Below are 21,245 nucleotides of genomic sequence, written 5' to 3'. Positions count from 1 at the left end.
TATGCACTGAATTACTAATGGAATATAAGAGTGAGAAATTTGATATATCACCTTTTGCGTACGCTATAACCAATTATCACATTTTTTTTAACATATAGCGTTAGAAATGATCATTGTGTATTGTATTTTTTTTTTGTACAATAAAGGAGAAACAAAAGAACGTCTTAAAGAGGATGTTCTTTGAGCCACGTGGCAAAATTTCCAAAACGACAAGCATGGGAAATAGGTCATGAACAACCAAATTCCAGCAATGGTTAGTCCAAAGTACGTCTATAATACAACCACTAAAATAGAGATCTCTAATAAAATCAATGAAAGTTTAAACTTCGTTCGTACATCTAGCATTTCCAACAAAAAGATGTGAGAAAACTTTGGAATAAATTTTAACTCACAATTGAGAGGTGTTAGCCTCAATAGCGTATGAAATATCACTAAACATGACAATATCTTTAGCAATCTCCACAAAACTTTGTCATAAAGAAAATGACTCTCCAAAGCAAGTATAACCTCACCATTCGAATGCTGAAGGATATAGCTCCGATTCCCACATCACTATCCAAGACATCGACGTCAGAAATCACCTCATACAAGCCAAGGGGAGGGGATGACCAACAAGAGGTCTCCTCAATGATATTAAGAAAACTAGCCACATTAACCGAAACCAACACAGATTATCAATCAATAGATTGTAACCCAACACAATGACTTTCTAATCACAATTTTTATTATTTTTGTTGTGTTTTCCTTTTTTTTTTTCTCAATAAGTTATCTTTTAGTTGAGAAAAATGAATATCGTGACATGGTCATCCCTAACATGATTTGTTATAAGATGTTTGTTATATTTTCCCTAACAGAGATAACTCCTTAAGCTAGGATGATACACACAATGATCCCTAATGCAATAGTAAGTTATGATGCAAACAAAATGTTGTATATCATAAGTTTGTAAGAAGCAAGTCATCTGATACAGAGATGACCTTTTTAACTCATTCATAAAAGTTAAAAAGAACAAAAAGTAATTTAAAAATAGAAAATTTTCATTTTCCTAAATTCCATTAATTAGCACTACTAACCAATAAAAAATAGATTTCTTCTAATACTCCGAATGTGAAAAGATTATAATCTTGATTAAGAAATACTTTTTTTCCAATAGAAATTGGTCGAACAACTGCCATTTTAATTAGGAAAGTAATTAAGAATCTCACCAATAATAATGAAATTATCAATATGTTGACAAAAAAATAAACCTTCCCTTCATGTTTTTCTCAAGAGATCCCTTCCTTCTTGAAAATGAAGTTCACTGCTTCTTCAACAGTGTCAACTACCTGCACAACAACAACGTTGGAATTTGCTTTTAAGCCAAGCGTTTTTAATACTAACAATTAAGTACTTCCTCTACAGGAGTATTTTAAAGTGCTTTCAAGTATTTCTAAAATTTCATGTGATGCAACAAAATACTATAAATATTCAACCATCATAGATTGACCTAGTGATAACAAAAAACATGTTTATAATAAAAGAGTTGGAGGAAACAAGCTCATTCTATGATAGTTATCTATCGAGAATTTAATATGTAATGAATTTTTTTGGCACTCAGCTGTTAAAGGGACTGACAAGTTATATAAAGGGATCTGAGATGCAAGAACATGTACATAACAGAATACGAGAATTTCCACTGTGTTGAAGATCCACTCGGTGCTTTAACGAGGTAAAAACATTTTTCATCCGCACTCACACGCTAAACCCTAAACCCAAACTCTACTTGAAAACATTTTCTTTCCTAACAGTTAAAAAAGGGGAAAAGAAGTACATCTTTTGATTTTAAGATTTTGAGTTTAGTTTCTATTTGGTTTCTAGGTTGCAAAAAGTTACATTTTTAATCTGTAAATTTTAAGTTTAATTTCAGTTTAGTTCCTAGTTTTGAAAATGTTACAATTTTATAGTTATGATTTGAGTTTAGTTTCAATAGTCTCTAACACACTAGGACCAAAAATATATATTTTAAAAAAGAAAAATTAGGGTGGAGAGAAATGTTTAACCTACCAGATCAGCTGAATACTTATCATGATTTTCTTTTCCCTTAAAAACCCCTGTTCTAGTCATGATAGAAAACCAAGGACTTCCAGCCTGAATTACAGAAGTATCAAAAGTCTATTCAGTGAGCAACAGAAAATGGGTAAGTATAAACGCAAGTGGTTTCTTCTTTGCCAGTAAAGAATAAGATCACCTAACCTGAATTGCACCATTGATATCGACAGAAGGATTATCCCCTATCATATATAGTGTCTTGAAGTGATGAGTTTCAGTATTCACATCCACCTTGTTTTGATGAATTGATGACACTAGTTTAAGTACAGATTCTGCATTGTGAAATACGAGTGGATTTGGTTTGCCATAGCACGTATATTGCAAAGCATGAGGGTGAATCCTGCAGTATCACTTTCAAGTTTTAACTATCACATAAAATTTCAGGAGGGTTTCTTCACAAATGGAAACAGAATTGGATGCATATTCTTGTTCCGAACGAATGAAACACCAGCATGATCGAACTAAGCACAAAAAATTGGCTATGACCTGTTCTAATTATCACTTTAATTGCAAGTTTCTTTTCAAATATTTATGTAGTAGAATAAACTTGTGCCTACGCATAAACTTACTTCTTTATTCTAAAGTGATTACAAATTTTTTTAACATGAACTTCTATTGGTTAGCGGGACAATTTGGCAACTTTTTTACTTAAAAGGTAGGCAAAAATTTTAACTGCAATCGTTTACTTATGTGACAGCACGACCAACTATCTCAACTACTTCCAGACACATACGGCATTTAAAATCTACAGTGATGTTTTCCTTACTTATTGTAGATAGATTGTAGTGCAATTCTGAAAGCTCCCATACCAAAACGCTCACAAGGAAAAGCAGCCTGCCTTGAAGAAAATTTAGTTGAAATAATAGGCCCATAAAAACACAATAAAATGGAAAGTACTGGGGGGGGGGGGGGGGGGGGGGGGGGGGGGGGGTTAGAAATGAAGAAAACAGCAACACTGGATCACTGGGAAACGATTCTGAAACAATCCATAAGAAAATTACTGGAAGTAACCTGGTATTCAAGGTCATCATGTGCAAAGTACAAGTCCGGTTGGTTCCCAAATTCCCTGCCTGGAAGACCTCCAGTTCTTAAGATATCACAAAGTACCTGATACCACAATTTGACTTCAAATATAGTCTTCTCATATTTAGTCGATATCCAGATTTAGAGAGCAGAAATGCAATGAAATAGGCAAGCATGAGCCAGAAATAATGATTTTGGATTAGGTTTACAATTAATAATACTTGATAATCATGTTAAACTTGCAATTCAACTAGAAAAGGCTACAATCTTACCACCAATCCAAACACTACTTAGTAAATAAGACACCAATTAAGTAATTCCTACTTACCGCAATTGGTGATAAATGGGGAAAAAATAAAATTGTCGGTGGTAGCATAACCTAGGCAGGTAGGTAGTTATTGCTAATGGAAGAGAACTTCATACTACATAGAATTTAGATTCAGAAAGATGAAACAACTAGAAAACAAAGCACTTCAGTAAGAATAGCCTCATAACAAGAACACAATACATTAAACTAATTGTTTTCTCAAGATAAAATCAACGTCCTAAATCCTAAGGAGAACAATTGGCTAAGATATGGGCATGCCTACTAAGAATAAGGAGAGTTGGGTAAAACTTTTCAAAGTTGGGTTAGAGACGTTTTGTTTCATGCAAGTAGGTCCATTATAGATAGGAATTTCTTTCTAGTTTCTATTGCTTGCAATAATCTTGCAATTCTTGTAAAAAGAGAAAAAAAATTCTTATTGAAACGTTTTTCCAAGTGGTATAATTTATTTTAACTTGTGTTTAGAGGCTAGCATATTATGATGGCAACAACTGCAGTCAGGACACAACCCTAGACACTTATTTGATGGACAGGATGGAGGTTAGCCTCAACAAGGACATTAAGTAGCTTAATTGAGGGGAGGTTTGTCACAAGGCTGTTTCACGAGATAAGAAACAGTGGGAGGTTCAGCCAAGCATGACACAAGCACGTCAGGAAAAGGGTATGAAGAGGAACATTCATCTGGTCATTGGGGAATTCCTTCATTTACCTTTCAAAGAGAGAAGACGTTTCCTTTGGTGTGCTAGAGTGCGTGCTGTGATTTGGGATCTATGGGAGTGAGAGAAACAAGAGTGTTTAGGAAGGAACTTTTGCGAGGTTTGATCCTTGGTGATGTTTCATGTTTCTCTTTGGACTTTGGTTTTGAAGGTTTTACTAAAATTAGTAAAAGGAGAAGAAGAAAGAATAGCACTAGGTGTACGTGGAGAATCCTAGTTCAAGGAGAAAAAACCACGATATGATTCTGTTGTATATTTTTTTTATCTTATTATCAAAATAATACAGGGGGAATATACATAGGCCATAATGGGCCTTGACAAAAAAGGAAATAAACAAGGGTATAAAGATTACACAAATATCATTAGTACAATTTATTTCAACAGTTTTTTGTAATTACTCTCTAGGGAATATTTTACCTAGCTAGAAACCCTTTCTCTATGAGGTTCCTTTTTGGGGATTGTATTTTTGGATGCCCTTATATTATTTAATTTTTAAATGAAAGTTGTTTCTGTTTGGGGATTGTATTTTTGGATGCCCTTGTATTATTTAATTTTTAAATGAAAGTTGTTTCTGTTAGAAAAAAAAAAAGAATGAAGAGGGTACTTGTCCAACAATAATTGTGTGAGCCTTGTGAGAGGGTGTTGTAAGTAATGTCCAAATGAGAGGTTTGGGACAGCTGTGAAGAGTGGTTACTTCCAAACTAACCTTACGAGAGAACCACACTATGGTGAGGAAGGCTGGCTAAGAGATGTCCCACAAACTAGTCCTGCAAACCATGCACATGGGCGGCCAGCCTAGAGAACCTCTTAGCGCCACCGCGGGCAAGGTGAAAAATCTAGGTCGGTATTTGGCCCTTGCATGTGTCTTTTGTGTAGCCTATTTGCGCTATAACAAAGGAGTCCCAAAATCTGTTGAACAAATAGGAAAGCTGACTAAGGGTGGAACCTCTTAGGATGCACAGACAACAAGGTAAAAAAATTGTTCAAGTTTTTTTCCCGTGACACCTACCCTCTTCACTCCTTGAAATGGACATAATAGGTGAATAAAGAGACGCAACCAAAAGCTTCATGAATAGATGGATGCCTTATGTGATGTGTCACAGAAAGAAGGGAACAAAGAGAAGAAAAAATCTTCACTTACTTCAGTTTGTTCTGCACGTTTAAAGAAGTTACATTTTCTAAACACAGAAAGGAAGTGGATTATCGCCATTACAGCTAATTATTTAAGCTCAGTAAAATTGAGAAAAAATGATCAATTTTTCCAATAGAAAGCAGAAAGAAAAAAATGAGATAAAGCTTTATTTATTGCAAGAACATGTCTTGAAAGATATAAAGCTGAAAGCAACCTGAATATCCCTGCTCCAATCAACAGAATCACTAACGATGAAGACAGCCTCAACCTTCTCTGAGCAAATTTTCTTCTTCTCAGTTAGATCTGCGATAGTTTTTTCATGATTAGCACCTTTTATAGTCGTCCATTTCTTATATGGTGCCAGAGGATCAATGTTATCAAAGAAGGATGCATATTCATCAATTGAAAGAACATTCCTGAAGAGAAGAGAATGTACAAAGCTCATATAGAAAGGAACAGTTCACCAAGTTGATATGATATAAACAGAACAATCAATTTTTTTCAGAACAAAAGCTTACCGAAATCCATATTCAGACATCACTGCAGCGGGTTCTCCTTTTCCAACGGCAATCACAAGTTTGTTTTCATATCTGATGCAAAAATTGCAATGTCTTTGATATCAAACTCATTGGAAGTTAGTTACTTGACTAACCCAAGAGCTGTTATCGCTACTTGAAGTTAGTTACTTGACCAACAAACAGCTGTTATTGCTACTTGAAGTTAGTTCATTAGTTTTGAACGAAGTAGACGGACCAAGCCTGCTACTGCCTCTATGCAAAATCCGGTATAATACTTTAAGGTTTGCATTAGTTTTGGACAAAGTAGACTGGACCACACCATGGCTGCTACTGCCTATATGCAAAATCAGGTATAGTACTTTAAGGTTTGCATCAACTTCCTGTTATTAGACAAGATAAAATTGTGTATGTGTTTTATGTTAAACCAAACTTATCTAATATCCTTGCATGAAGCAAAAATTTAGTGCCTCCTATTGGCTAAATTCAACCATTAATTATCAGTTTAAACCTTTTAATGTAAATATTTGCATAGGCATTTGAAGCAATCTTTAGATAAATATAACTTCAGCCATTTTATCAAAAACAATTTGGTTTGATTAAAAGATATGGTATTGCAAAGTCCCCATCTGAGAAGAAATCTCGCAGATATGGAGATTGAAGTGTGGGCCACTTTATCATCAATTTTAGAGATTTTTTTCTGCCTTGTTCTTCATTTCAAAGCTCGGCAAAGCTTTATCATCAACCAAGGATAGCATTTCTCTATCCAATAAATAAATAATCTTCAGGAATTTTAAGTTATCAACACATGTGTCAAATGGGGTTTGAACATTCATCTGAGTGGTAGAAAATAAATGTAATAGACACAAATTCCCATCAGATCTAACTATACCTGTTCACTAGGTGTTTAAATGGTGAATGTCCCTGAACAACCTGTTCAAAATCCAAATGAAAGGATTTTACACAATAAACTAAGTATAATGGGAAATTCCTTGGAGTTAGCAGAGCAATGGGTCAAAACTATTCCGGGTTAATAAAAAAAAGGACAAAAGAGTATCTTACCTGTAAAGGTGATATATTTACGCCTAAAACTTCACTCAAATCTGAGGCTCTCTTGGATTCACGAAATCCTCCGCCTGGAGAAGTAACCAAAACTAGAGCTGAATACATAATTGTGCCTCAACAGAGTCCTACTAGAAATCCATATCTAAATTCAACCAAAAAATTTCTAGAGACTGTACTTGGCTTCACTCATTGAAACAAGTATAGACCAAGTGCTTCAAGCTCAGCTACTTTTCAGAAAAATGCATTATTACTAATAAGAAAGACAAAAAAAAAAAGGAACGATTTCATAACTCTTGTAAAAAGATCAGAATGGTATGAAGATCAGAAACTTCTAAAAACAATCGAGGATGAGTTCATTTACAGGCCATTTACCCACTATTGCAAAGAAAATGCCATGATCAATGATGATGCAATTAACTATTTGACAAACAAATACAAATAAAAGATATAAATTGGTAGCATTCAATATCATCAGTCATTCTATAACTATTACACCACCAAGTTAAACAATGATATCATTGAACAACCCCTAGTTAATTCCAGCACATCAAATTAAAAACTAGAGTAAGATAAAAGAAATTACCATTTGTCAAGAAGATAAAAGGAACCCTTAATACACCTGCCAATAATAAACAAAGATACATTACAAGGGAGGAAGAGAAAAACAAACATTTCAACGTAGTTGTGCTACGAAAACAAAGAAAACATGCCAGAATCGTCGTATAACTTTCTGAGAGCTTGTGGAGAGCCTCCAATGGGAGCATCGCCACGGAGAAGCACACCATCAATGTCGAATGCAATGCCAAACGTAGGTCTGCAAAAAAAGAACGTAAATTACAACAGAAACTGTCGTTTCTTCTCTCAATCAAGTGACTACAGAAAGATTGGATTCACAAAGAAAGAGATTGAGTAAGAACCTGGAGAATTGTGAGAATGAACGCAAGAAAATGGAGGAAAATGGCGATATACGGGCTCTGATTCGGCTCCGCAGCTGCTTTGTGAGGAAACGGAAGCTCATTCTGTAGTCGTAGTGGCAAAAGTTTTGATTTTGAATCTTCACAAGCTCGAGCGAGAGAGTATACAAAATCGTCTTTTATACATTAGATTTCAAATGCCTCCTAAACTTCTCTAACAACAAATTTAATTTCTCCTTTTAGAAAATAATAAATATATTATAACTCGAAGCTAAACTAAATATATCCAACGTCCTCTCAAAACTTTGAACTTTTGTAAAGTGTATCGATCAATTTACACAATTCAATTAGCTCTCGAAAGAAAACTCATTTGAAATTTAAAAATTAATTGTATCAGTTAAACTTTTAAACTTTAGTAAATGAACCTATTGTATATTGATTTACTCTAATCTTCCATTGTGTAAAATTGATATTTGAGTGAAACATATGCACTTTTGAGAATTAGAAGGAAGACGTAAATGGATACATTTAGAAAATTTAAAGATTAAATTAGAGTTGTTTCAAATATAGCAAAATAATAACAAAATACAACAAAATTTCAAATATATCAAGTTGATATGAACAAATTTGAGATTGAATCTAATTTATAATAATTACGTTTTTTTTAAATAGAATTGAATTTATAGAATGAGATGGTATTTCTAAATGTTTTAATTTTATTTAATATAATTCTAAACCCTAAATTTTAAAATTCAAATTAAAGATGCTATCAAAACATAAAATTGTAGGTTTCAAAATTTACACTCTTTCGATTACAGAATCCAAAAATAATTTTAAAAAATAGAATTCAGATCGTTCTGCCAAACACATTTAGCAAGTTTATAGACCTAAAACAAAAGTATAATTGCAAACCAAACAAACTCTTAAACTCCATTATGTTTTAATTGATACAGTCGGTAAAAGTTCGGAATTTGAATAAATACATTTACCTGCTAACAAATCTACTATATTCATAGTTAAAACAAAAACATACACCTAAAGAGCAAGAAACAAAACTAAACTTTGGGTTCTACAAAACTTAGAAGTTGAAATTTCTTAAAGCTATCCCTGTTGAAAACCCTGCCTGCCTCGAAACAAACAGACAAAATCACCTTTGCATATTGATAACAGTAATTCCATTGGCAACATGAACTCTCCATCTCAAAAACAAAACTGTATGTTTTGGTATTAAACATCAGCAACAATTTCAGGAAGAGCAGAACCATTAAATTTTACATCTGTTTTTTTCTTTTGTCTTCCTGTAATAGTCACAAATTTCACTTCCTAGTATATTGAAAAAACACAGGTAAAGAAGCTCGATCCAAAGGCCATGGAAGACGCTGCCTTTTTTATGTCACACCAGCCTTCACTGGATGCAAGATTCCAGACGAAGGTGAATAATAGATCCCTTTTAATCCCTGATAAATGAATCTTTTCCATGATTATATACAAGAATTATTTGTTTGTTGCCAACTTACCGCTCGCTGACACGACATGAATTCACACTACTATACTCGATTAATCTTCAAAACCAGATCAACTCTTCAATCAAGACCCAATAAACCGAGGAGCAAAATGTTTGAAACTAAATGTGATTCGGATTGAACTTGATAGACTCCCTCCATATAAGTTCTTTTATGTCTTCTTCATCCAAGGATGCCTGTTCAAAATCGAAGTTGAAAGGAGAAGGGCAGGTTGGTTCTTCATTGATCTCATGAAGACTTACTATATATGGGTGATTCATGGCCTCCTCCACTTGTAAACACAATAAGAAATACATCGCATATCAAGAAAATGTAGGAAAGAGAGAAAAGAGGTTCTTTAAGTAATGTTATAGATGCAAAGGTAGGTGCATTACCAGTTATTCTCTTGCTTGGATCAAAGAGTAGCATCCTCTCTGCAAGATCAACAGCCAGTGGAGGAAGATCTGGGAACTTTTCGATCAGCGGTTGTTTTGGGAAATGAGGAAGTTGCTTAACATACTTCCTTGCGTTATCACTTCTAAGAAACCCGAGATCTGAATCATCAGGTGAACCTAGCAACTGTTTTTGAGGAAATGATAAAGAAATAATTCCATAAGAAACACCACAAATCTATAGTTGCAACACATTCAAATAATAATTCAGGTAGTTTATGACAATAACCATTGTAAAAAACAATAAGATCACCTCAGTGCCACATGCATAGTTTTAAACTTTTAAACAGCAGGAAGAAACTTGGAAGGCAATGATTAAGTAATAACTACCTCAGTTATAAGCCCCAATTGCTGCACATAGTCTTTACCAGGGAACAGTGGCTCCCTCCTAAGAATTTCCATGAGAATACATCCAACAGACCAAATATCTATCGCTGCAGTGTATTCAGAAGTGTTGAGCAGTAGCTCAGGGGCTCGATACCATCGTGTTACAACATATTCCGTCATGAAATCTGTCTCTGATGTTGTTCTTGCTAACCCAAAGTCACAAATCTTGAGGTCACAATTTGCATTAAGGAGCAGGTTGCTTGGTTTAAGATCTCGGTGCAAGACATTTGCAGAATGTAAATACTTCAAACCTCGCAGTAATTGGTATAAGAAGTACTGTCCAAACAAAAAACAATAAAAGGCTTAACTAGATACATATTCTCTAACCAAACATAAAGATCATTCAAACTGTTTCAGATTGTTGCTCCAACAAATGTGTACTCCAAATAGTGCTTTTTCATAAATATTACAACAGACTTTTCCGAATATCTCACTTGAGTGTAACAGTGTCTAAGTAAACCTGAGTGATAGCATGATAAGTATCCATTACCTGACAGTGATCGTCTGTCAAAGCCTGGGAAGAGCGAATGATCTGGTGTAAGTCAGTGTCCATTAATTCATACACAATATACACATCATTGAATTTCTCCTTATCTGGAGGTGGAATAATATCTTTGATTTTTATAATCTGAGAAGAAGGAAAAAGGAGATCATTATGCTTAAATGACAAAATAATATAAGCCTCCCAGTATCACTCTCCATGGATTATATCAGAACCTTTGCAATCATTCCTTCAACAAAAAAAACTAAACCTATAGATACCCTTTCCGCCTCTAAATTTTACTTTATTATCTATTTTTCTATCCATGTTTCAAACACTAAACCAAGTTCTGAAAACTAAAAGAGTAGTTTTTAAAAACTTGTTTTTAGAATCTGGTTAAGAATTCAACTATTTTTTTTATTTAAAGAAAGTGAAAACCGTGATATGCAAGTGAGAGAAAATAGGCTCAACTTTCAAAAACAAAAAACTAAATGAGTACCAAAACGCCTAAGAAAATCTGTTAATGACAAAAAAGAAAGTACAGCTGAAGAAGAAACAAGGCTTTCACAAGCTTAAGAATTCAACAATAAGCTTCACGGAATAGCTACAAGAAATTCTCTTCCCTATAAAAGTAATAATCCACACGTTTTGCCTCATTAATTAAACTCAAATTCAACATAAAGATCCAGCGGTTATGAAGAACTAGTCATAACGATAAATAGATGTTAAATATTGCAAAATCTAGACCCAAATAAAGAAATTAAACAAAGCAAACCAAGGTAAGCATGAAACAGAGAATCAGTTAAGATAAATACATTGTCATGATCCATATGGCAAAGCAGTTTAATCTCACGAAGCGTCCTCTTAGCATCAATCCTATTATCAAAAGCATTCCCAATCTTCTTAATCGCAACCTCTTCTTTTGTCTCGGAATTAGTCGTACAACTGAACAAGAAAATCATCAAAATCTTAGCAAATAACAAATCATCCATCAAGATAGAGAAAATGGGCATGACTGAAAACAACCATCCAACATGAGAATTTAAACGTATTACCCAAAAATCAAAGAAACCCCCAAATCGAAACACTTGCATCAGCAGCAGAAATGGGGAATCAAGAAACAGAACAGAGAATTACGAAACATAAAGAGAGAAAATGGACATGACAGAAAACAACCAACATGGGAATTTAAATGTGCAACAAAAACAATAAAAATTGAAATACTTAAACCAACAGCAGAAGTGGGGAATTAAGAATCAGAACATAGAGTTACCAAACACAAATAGAGAAAATGGGCATGACTGAAAACAACCCAACAGGAGAATTTAAACAAGTTACCAAAAAAATCAAAGAAAACCCACGTAGAAATAAACATAACAAGAACTGAAACCACAAAAATCAGCAGCAGAAAATGGGGAATTAAGAATAAGAAGAGAGATGAATTACCAAACAATGCCGTAAGCACCACGTCCAACAGGTTGAATTGAAGGGGAGTATTTGGCGGAGACCTCGAAGAAGCTGCCAAGAACATTGTAGAGTAAGTATTTGGAGTCGTAAGTGGGAGTACCTTTGATATCCATGGCGGAAGAAGAATCATTCTCCATGTTGTTGTTGTTGTTGTTGTTGTTATTGTTGATGATGGGTATGAAAATGGGGTGAAGAAGGAAGAAGAAATGAAGGTCGTTTTGTAGTCAGTGATAATGGCGGAAGAGAGAGAGAGTTATAAAGAAAGGGTTTGGTTTGGGATTGATGGAAGGAAGACGGAGAAGCAGAAAAAGTGTAATCGCCATCTCATCTGGAATTTTTACTTTGCGCGTCTTTCATGTTTTCAAACTTTGAAATTTGAATATTCACTCACTCACTCACTTTTCTTTTTCTTTTTTTTTCTTCATTACTCAATAGAATTATGACAAAGGAAAGAGTTTACATATTATTCTCTTTTTCTCTAAACGCAAATTTTCAAATATACCATAAGCAAATAAAATATAATTACTAAATTCATTACTCTAAATTAACTTTTATAACACAACAATTCAAAACAAGAGTTCTGAATTAACAGTAAACTAAATCTTTTTTCTAAAATGAGTGTAATAACTATCACTCCCAAACCCACTTTAGGGTTGTTCTACTTTTGTATCATTCTTTTAGTACAAAGTTACTAAAATTTAAAATATTGAGATCAATATCTTGATTTTACATAAATTAAATTTCGATAAAAATTATGATTTTAATGGATATTTTTTAAAATTTTTAATTTATAAATAAACATTTTTATTATTTTTAAACAAGTAAATATGTTATTATTTTATATTATATTTGTATGGTGGTATTCTGATTCTTTTTTTATGTATGGTGGATTTTTCTACAATATAAAAATATATCAATTAATCTCTATATGTCAATGTCGAACTCTTGAAAACATAAAAATACCGCCGTATGCATATTAATAAACTTAGTTTTTGAAAACCTAAAAACTAAAAGTCAAATAATTACGAAAGAAAGGAAGCCGATGAGCATTTTTTAAAGTTTAATTTTGGATGAGAGGTTACAATAAATACATAATATGTGTTGTTTTGTTCATATTTATGAAGTTGATAGTGAAAGATGGAGCAGTGATGGGAGTTATTGAATAATGTCTCTCATTAAGTCATTATATGATAGCAACTCACCCAAAAGATTGGAAAAGTTTAAGGTAATTGGTCCTCAGTTGAATATTATTCCCAAGGTTGGACTTACGATCAAATTTTACCTCTTTTTAATCTAACATAACTATTTTTTCTTAATTTGGTACGAGATTTTGATTTCTTTTCAAAATGACATATTTACAAAAAATTAAACACTTGAAAAGTCAAACCAAACACACGTTAAATGAAAGATATATTTTGTAATTTATGCCCCAAGTAACGTAACTCAATTTGTAGCCTCATTTGAGTCATTGTTGTAATGTCTAGATCTACCTTTTGTTGTTCCCAATATACGAAAAGTTTTTTTCTTCTTCTAATAAATAATAATATCGATTAATCTACAAGTCATGTTGATGTAATTCATGATAAACCTACTCAACTTCTTGGCAAGAAGCTTATACTTAAACAAGCACCATGTATCAAGATCCAAGATATGCATGTGAGCTAGTGATCCCCTTCAATCCATTACTGAATGAGACAAACAGAAGATCGTATAGAACTAGAGGAAAACGATAATTGATACGAAAATAATTATAAAAAATTAGAATTGACATCTCTTTTAGGATCAAAGATTTTGAGACAAAGAACAAGTTCCTTGATCCAAAACTCTCGAAAACTAAGCAAAATATAATTATTAATCTCACTTGAATGTTCTTGACATACAACATAATCAACACACGGATATAATCGTGCAAAAATATTCCACATGCTCTCCTAAACTTGAAATAATCAAAATTTAGCTCATCCCTAAAACTTATAAAAAAGAAAACACTCCAACACTTCAACGTCATCAAAAGGTTCTACCAAGTATGGCAACCCTTCCAATGCAAATCAATTTAATGTTATAATACACTTTAGCTTCACAATACAACTGATAATCTATATGTAAGCTTTCTTTCCACCTTAAAATCAACTAATCTTTCAAACCCCATTCCTCATTATTTTACTCTTTCCACTATTTTTATGTAAATTCATACAAATGGGGGTGAGATTAGAGAGCTAATGAAGTGGGCTAAGATAATAGTTTTCTACTAATGATTTGGAGGGTGTGTAGGGTAGAATCTAGTTTTGTGAGTAAGGATTTAAAATTTTAGTTATTTGAATAGATAAACTCCATTAATTGATCTTGGTAATGAAATTAACCTGAGGATTTGTTTGTGAATTGTTGTTATAGAAATTGATGTATGATGTGTAATTGTTGTGTGCATCAATTGCTTAGGTAACAAGATTTGATTTATGCATGTTCATTAATTAGAACATTAGGCATGCGAAAAGGTTACCATTCTCAAATTAAAGATAAATCAACAAGTCAAACTTAGGCTATCCAAATTGATTAGACGTCTTGTCATGGAATGAAGAACATCCCTTTCGTATATAATTTTCTCGCTCAAAGATTTTTTTGATTGAGCTTCTTGAATCAATATCCACCAACTACATCCAAATAATTCGTTTGTAAAGACTTCACAAATTCAATTGAGGATTTACTTTTAAGCTTCAAGAATCAAATTTTACTTCAACTCAACTACTTTTGTTTAGTCAACTCGATTTTTTGATCTATCATACTCACTTCTAGGTTTCAGCTATCCTCAACTTTAATTTTCATAAATTTCAAACTTTGAGATATTTTTCTTTTCTTCTTCTTTTTTGTTTTCTAAAGGAAAATTTTAAATTAATACCATTTCTAACTAACAACCCTAGATTTTAAATTGCTATGTTAGGTTAGAATTGATACAATTTTGCCAAGTTTGAAATTTAAATTAATGAAATAAAAAAAAATAAGGTTAAAGTTGATACAACCCATCTAAGTATAGAAGTAAAGAGAAAAAAAATGAACATTCAAAATTTATATACAATAATATTAAAAACAATTATGATGTTCAAATGTGAAATGTTAAAGTATATAGTAATTTTGTTAAAATTATAAAAATTAAATTAGTATTTTGTCTACCTCGATCATTTAAAATGGTGAAATGCATGAAATTGTAAAATATATACAAAGTTTTTAAGTTGATATCTTAAGTTGAAAATGAGACTTTTTTTACTCTATCAACTTAACTCTCCATTTTTTACTCATCCACTTTAAACTCTCCAAACACAAACAATCCCCTTTAACTCTCCAAACACAAACAATTATTACCAATTCAACCTAACTCTACTATAAAACACATTCATTATAAGTTAAAATATCTTTCTCGATGCAACAATGTTAATACCCTATCCATCCCACCATATTTTGTATGTAATTTTCTTCACTGCACTACAAGTCCTAGGCAAATTTGAAAGTTCTTCTCATTCCAAGTATTAGTGAATTCCTCATCATAATACGTATCCAAATGTTACATAATCATACAAATCAAATCAAGAACTTCAGTGAAAGTGGGAAATATGGTGGTTAAAAAGGAAATGGTAAAGCAAGACTTAATCTAGACCTGATCTAGTTTGGGTTTTGATATTTTGAAAATAAGTCATCTTAGAAAAAAATTTGACGTGTTTGACAATCATTAAAAATAACAGACTTATGAAACACTTTAAAAATCTATTTTAAACCCCTTTTCATCAAAAGAGTTAAAAAAAAGAAAGAAAAAACTTTTTGAAAAACACTTTTCTTCTAGTCAATCACCCTACCGAAATAACTTTGGAACCTCTATGATAATGAACAGATGCTTAGGAACATGATTAGATTCAGATGTTCAAATAGTAGCTGCTGCTTCTAATAGTGAATACCTTTCAAGTGTTGCAATAGTCTGCTCCTCTGCACTGCAAATGTACAGTGAACATCATGAGAAAACTATCACAATGAAACATAATCACTTCTGATTTGCTATCTTTTGAATCACAACTTCAGAATCAAAGGACAAAGTCATTGCAATAGAAGACTATTTTCACTTTTTACGGTAAATAGAAGAAACACAAGAAGAAATGTACCTTCCAGCTCTTATAATCTTAAATGTGCCTTGCTCAGTGAGGTCGATGATCGTTGAGCCTGCTCGTCCAGCAGGAAGAACACCCCCATCGTATACATAGGCACAGTGTTGCCATAGATTTTCAAAGTCATTAACACAAACACTGCTTGGTTGTCCACTTAAATTAGCACTTGTAAGAGCTAATGCTGTCTCTGATCTACGTGAAATCAGCCGAATAAAGTCAGCATCAGGTACACGAACTCCTATACTGTCCAATCCAGGGTTCAAAGACTTGTCAAGAACACTCGATTCACCTGCAAAATACCTAAAATGTAAAAACTCAGACAACGGGAAGTTTGGAGACTAAAATATAACTGAACATAATCTCAGATATGCAGGTTGTAACATGGAGGAGGGGGCAACTATTTAAATAATATAGAACAATCCAACAAAACAAGGGAAGTGAAAAATTAATATCTTATTTTTATAGTTGGTGAGATATACTAATTTCCAAGAAGGGCATTTGAAATTGCTTTGAAGAAAATAATTTTCTGCTAAAGTTTGGTAAGAGAGAAAAATGTTAATAAGTAAGCTCGCAAGAACTCATAGCTCTCTCAAAGCCCCATCTGCTTCTCACTTATAACAATAGGTTACAAGTCACCAAGAAATGATATGGGATCAGGTGAAAAGAAGAGAACAGAATATCTGAAAGATTATCATAACCAGCCCAACTGTTGTTAAATACCCTACCTATAAAAGTTTCTCAAGAACTCTTTCTTGGTTACAAAAGGCATTTTTAGTCCCTTATCTTAAATGGAAGTAACAGTTTAGTGACTTTAGACCCTATCGTGAATAAATATTGTTAAAGATTTAACGAGACTTCTTCCAAACGTAGATTGAAAAACAAATTAGATACCATAGGTGTATCTAAGAAATAAAGACTTTAAGTCATTGCATTATAAAAGTTGACACTTTTGACAGAACATTTTGAATTAAATAGAGGTTAGATTAGTATAAATTTAAAGTACATGAACAATCCAAAGTTTATCGATTCAATTGCTCCTTCAGTCTAAGGATCAGAAATGTTGTTCAACCTATTTACTTTATTTCAATCAAACAATGCTCCTAAATGCTACTTGTTCAAAACCACTTTCAACCTTTAATGCACTATTAACTACCTCAGCATAAACAAGCAGATTTCTGATATATACCTCTTTTCAGAACAACAGTCACAGGCCCAGGAAGGAGAGAATCAAGCAAACCAGAAGGCAAATGGTCTGTTACAGCAAAGCGAGTTATGTCAGAGACATCACCAACACAAATGGCGAGAGGGCTTGTAAGTTTACGTCCTTTAATTTCATAAATCCTATGGACTGCTTCAGCAGAACTGCAAAATCAATTCCCACAGAAGCCACAATTAAATAAAAGCAAACTGCAACGTGATTAATTTTATGGTTGCTTTGATCATATAGTTTCACAAAAAAAAAAAAAAAAAAAAACCTCTCTAATTTTGTTCATCAACTTTTTGCGCATGTGCTTTGAAAATGAATATTGCGTTACCCTCCATTACGGAAAGACAGATCTCATTGTTTAACAACATTATAGAATATACTTCCTATAATTACACTATAATTACATGAAAGAAGAGTGTTTTTACGAAGTTGAAAAACTTATCAATATTTATACCAAATCGATAACCATTTTATATTCCTCAAGACTGTGGGGCCTGGTAACGAGTATGTTCCAACACAAGGATGTATTTCAGAAGTATCTCTCAATTTTATAACATTGTATATCACTATGCAGTATTTACCTCAGAATTCATGCAGTAAAATAATTATTCTATCAAACGGGAAATATGGTGGATTTTGGAACAAGAAAGAGCCAACTAAGAGAGATGTAGGCAATCAAATAAATGAAAGTTTTTTACGTAATCGCTCACTGTCATCTTTGAGATTTTTAAAAAAAAAGATGATTTTATCTTCTTATAAACAGTCAACTGACTTATGCACAGATCAGCAAATAAATATTGATGTTGAAGTTTAAGAATAAAATTTTACATAAAAGTCTATTTTCTATTGTTATTTTTTATGAAAACTGAGCATAAGCTATCGTTAGTACAAGTGAAAGAATACATACTACATATAAAAAATAAAAAATAAAAAGGAATAAGAGCCTACCACAATATTAGCCTAACAAAAATGTTAAAACAAAAAAGAGTCCTAGTTGTTGTGCATAAGAGAGATAAATACAGAAATCCTAAAGAACTAAGGCCCAAACAAGGAATCCTAACCACATCTCTCCCAATATTTTTTTTTTCACAAAATTTTCATAATGCCCCGAGCCCAAGATTCAAACTAGAATTTGGAATTCAGATTTGGAACTTGATAGCCCCGGCATTCTCTAGTGACTTGGTCACACTGTTTGCTCGTCTTAAACTGCTTCCAAGAGTGAAGATTGTCTCCACAAACCAACACGAGTCTTTTCAACATGTTTGGTTCGCACCCACATGCTTTCTAGGAATATTTTCAGGTCACCTAATATAGAATTGCTTCAAACTAAGCATGTATAATTCTGGAGTTCCTATGATTGACCTACCAAACAGAAAGATACACTTTGATGGTATGGTAATAGCAATCAGTTCTTTAAGCATTTCTTAACCATGCTAACTAAATAAGAAACCTCCCCCTGCTGTTCCCCATCACCAGTCACCATCCACCATATTCCTCCTAGATGACTACCGGCCAAGCGCCAACTCAAAAGAGTCTTAATTTTAACAATAATGTGACATCTCCTACGATCACCACCCATGACACAACCAAGGGAGTGAGCACTCCTGACCAAGACCTCTCACCAAGAACTTTGTTTGTACTAAACAAGACCACTGATATATCAATCTCCCCTCTTAAGAAAGATTGTACTACTATTTATAAAGCACTATCCTCATTGACAAAAAAAAAAAAAAAAAAAAAAAAAAACAAACAGGTGTTGTAACATCAACTTCCACACCAAAAAAAATCAAAACTCACAAAATAAGACGATTGCACAAAAAACCCATAATAGGAATAGCATACCAAGCATCACAAGCGAGTCCATAAAGAGTATCAGTGGGGACAGCAATAACCTTCCCAGCTTTAAGAGCATCTGTAGCCTCTTGAGCAAAAGCTTCAGAGGCAGGACGAAGTGCTTGCAAACAATTCTCCACACGCATACAACACTTCTCTAAACTCCAATTCGTTTTAAGAAAACTAACCCTTGATCCTCTATTTCGTTGCAAGAACGAAACTATCCCATAATTGGAAGAACCTAAAATATAATAATTTATGTCAATTCATGTTTCAATCCTACAATAAACATACAAAAGGATAAAGGGGATGAAAGATTGAAACGAACCCAGTTGAGAAGAGGGAAAAGTTGTAAACGTTCTGATTAGAGAGAGACTGTCAGCCATTTTCGCCGGAAGTGTGTTCATGGTGGTCTGTAGCAATCCCAAGCGGGGTTTTGAAGAGAGAGAAGAAGGTATTTGGAAACTTGGGATTGGGATTGTGAAAGATTCGAAATCAAAACAATTGCACTGAGCAATTGAGCGATGACGGCCGGCGCCGAGTTGCCTTAGAGTAGAGATGGAGAAGAAAGACGACTGAGGAGGAACCTATTGGTTCAATAAGCAAAGGTCGAACCCAACCCAAAATAACTAAAAGAAGTCGGGTTGGGTCGACGAGTTTTTTTTTCATCTGTCCATATATTATACTTTTAGGGAGTTTTTTTTTCAAATAATGTTCTTTTATTAAGAAATAGTAGCAAAAATAGGATAGTATGATTTTTAAAAAAAAGAATAAGATATAACCCAAAATTGTTGTAAAAATTATCACTCACACCTTTATCAGTTTCATAAAAAAGATTTAAAATTTAAATTATTAAAATTAGATAGGACTTCCATTTAAGAAGAGGGAAAATAAATAAATAATGGCGCACTATACTTTGCCTCATTGGGTAATATATGTTTTTGGAATAAATTGCAAATTAAACCATCGTGACATTTAGGGGTAAGCATCCATAGGTCAGTTCAGTCAAATATTCAAACTGATTCCAACATGAACGAGTTAAAATGATAATTGATTAGTCAATAATTAGTTTTAATTCTTTAAATTCTTTTTCAAAATGTTGTGGGGGGTTTTCACAAATGGATAGACAGACCCTTCTTTCTCCAACCAATTTACTTTCGTTTTTTTTATTAATATTGGTCAGTCGACTCAATTTTTCGATTTATCATGCTCACTCTTAAAATATGGTGGAAGTTGCAATTACACCCATAAACTTTCAAATTTAAAAATTAAGCCTAAAACGTGTGTGAGTGTTAAAATTGAACGCTTATACTTACATAATTGTATAAATTGTAATAATTCTTAAGTTTGAGGTTCAAATTTTATCATTTGTTGGTTCAATTTCTACCATTAGTCTAAGTTTGAAGGTTTAATTTTAACAATTTTAAAAGTTTGTATAATTTTTACAATTGAAAGTTTAAGAGTGTAATTGTAACTTCCACCATACATTAGAGGTAGTTTTTGCAATTTGTTCTAAAATTGTTGATTATCCAAAGTGTAATCCTCATTATTCAATTGTTTACCTACGAAGATTTCTTTTATCTCAAAAAAGAAAAGAAAGAAAACGAGTGTTGGTCTTGCTAACTATCTTGTGAATTTACTGATTATTCGAATCTAAGAAGATTACTTGATGCTCAAGATTTACGCTCTGTATTCTATGCTTGATTCAAAAGTTAACTCAACGTTCAACGCTTAATGCTCAATAGTCTATGCTCTCAAAGTTTAATACTTGATGTTATACCTTTTACGCTCTATGCCATATGATTGCTAAATTAAATGGTGCTTAAACAAATATGGAAGGAATAGAAATGCAAGAAAAAAGAGGAAGAAGAAACTAGAAAAAGGAATGCAAAGGATAAAAAGAAACAAGAGAAGAATCATATAAGAAATAGAAAAGAAAAAAGGGAAGAATTAACGTACAAAAACGTTAAAATAAAGTTGCAAAACGAAGAAG

General features: G+C 32.9%; 3 protein-coding genes across 4 annotated transcripts; all 3 read right to left on the bottom strand.

Annotated features, from left to right (window-relative positions):
• Window positions 1–242: 242 nt before the first annotated feature.
• On the bottom strand, window positions 243–7,953 carry LOC101215550 (uncharacterized protein YKR070W). The gene is made up of 12 exons (XM_011655120.2): window positions 7,782–7,953; window positions 7,575–7,678; window positions 7,448–7,483; window positions 6,862–6,935; window positions 6,692–6,732; window positions 5,803–5,874; window positions 5,499–5,700; window positions 3,100–3,195; window positions 2,855–2,922; window positions 2,233–2,428; window positions 2,044–2,127; window positions 243–1,325 (listed from the first exon to the last, which is right to left on the bottom strand). Exons 1-12 carry the CDS (start codon window positions 7,880–7,882, stop codon window positions 1,266–1,268), a joined length of 1,134 nt encoding a protein of 377 aa, XP_011653422.1. The 5' UTR covers window positions 7,883–7,953; the 3' UTR covers window positions 243–1,265.
• Window positions 7,954–8,859: 906 nt separating this feature from the next.
• LOC101218403 (mitogen-activated protein kinase homolog NTF6) lies at window positions 8,860–12,452 on the bottom strand. The gene is made up of 6 exons (XM_004148742.3): window positions 12,047–12,452; window positions 11,416–11,545; window positions 10,610–10,747; window positions 10,063–10,395; window positions 9,676–9,859; window positions 8,860–9,572 (listed from the first exon to the last, which is right to left on the bottom strand). The coding sequence occupies exons 1-6, from the start codon at window positions 12,202–12,204 to the stop codon at window positions 9,403–9,405; spliced, it is 1,113 nt and encodes a 370-aa protein (XP_004148790.2). The 5' UTR covers window positions 12,205–12,452; the 3' UTR covers window positions 8,860–9,402.
• A 3,096-nt stretch (window positions 12,453–15,548) lies between these two features.
• Window positions 15,549–19,922, bottom strand: LOC101218637 (yrdC domain-containing protein, mitochondrial). Of its 2 annotated transcripts, none has more exons than XM_004148743.3 (5): window positions 19,581–19,922; window positions 19,262–19,493; window positions 17,399–17,574; window positions 16,210–16,501; window positions 15,549–16,041 (listed from the first exon to the last, which is right to left on the bottom strand). In XM_004148743.3, the coding sequence occupies exons 1-5, from the start codon at window positions 19,657–19,659 to the stop codon at window positions 15,975–15,977; spliced, it is 846 nt and encodes a 281-aa protein (XP_004148791.1). In that variant the 5' UTR covers window positions 19,660–19,922; the 3' UTR covers window positions 15,549–15,974. The 2 variants fall into 2 exon arrangements, with proteins under 2 accessions (XP_004148791.1, XP_031742584.1); XM_031886724.1 differs by having other exon boundaries at window positions 15,549–16,036.
• Window positions 19,923–21,245: the final 1,323 nt, after the last annotated feature.

This window comes from Cucumis sativus, chromosome 1 (assembly GCF_000004075.3).
Source record: "Cucumis sativus cultivar 9930 chromosome 1, Cucumber_9930_V3, whole genome shotgun sequence".
Lineage (NCBI taxonomy): Eukaryota > Viridiplantae > Streptophyta > Magnoliopsida > Cucurbitales > Cucurbitaceae > Cucumis > Cucumis sativus.
Note: the sequence above shows the minus strand (reverse complement) of the source record. Positions and strands in the feature narration are given on the sequence as shown.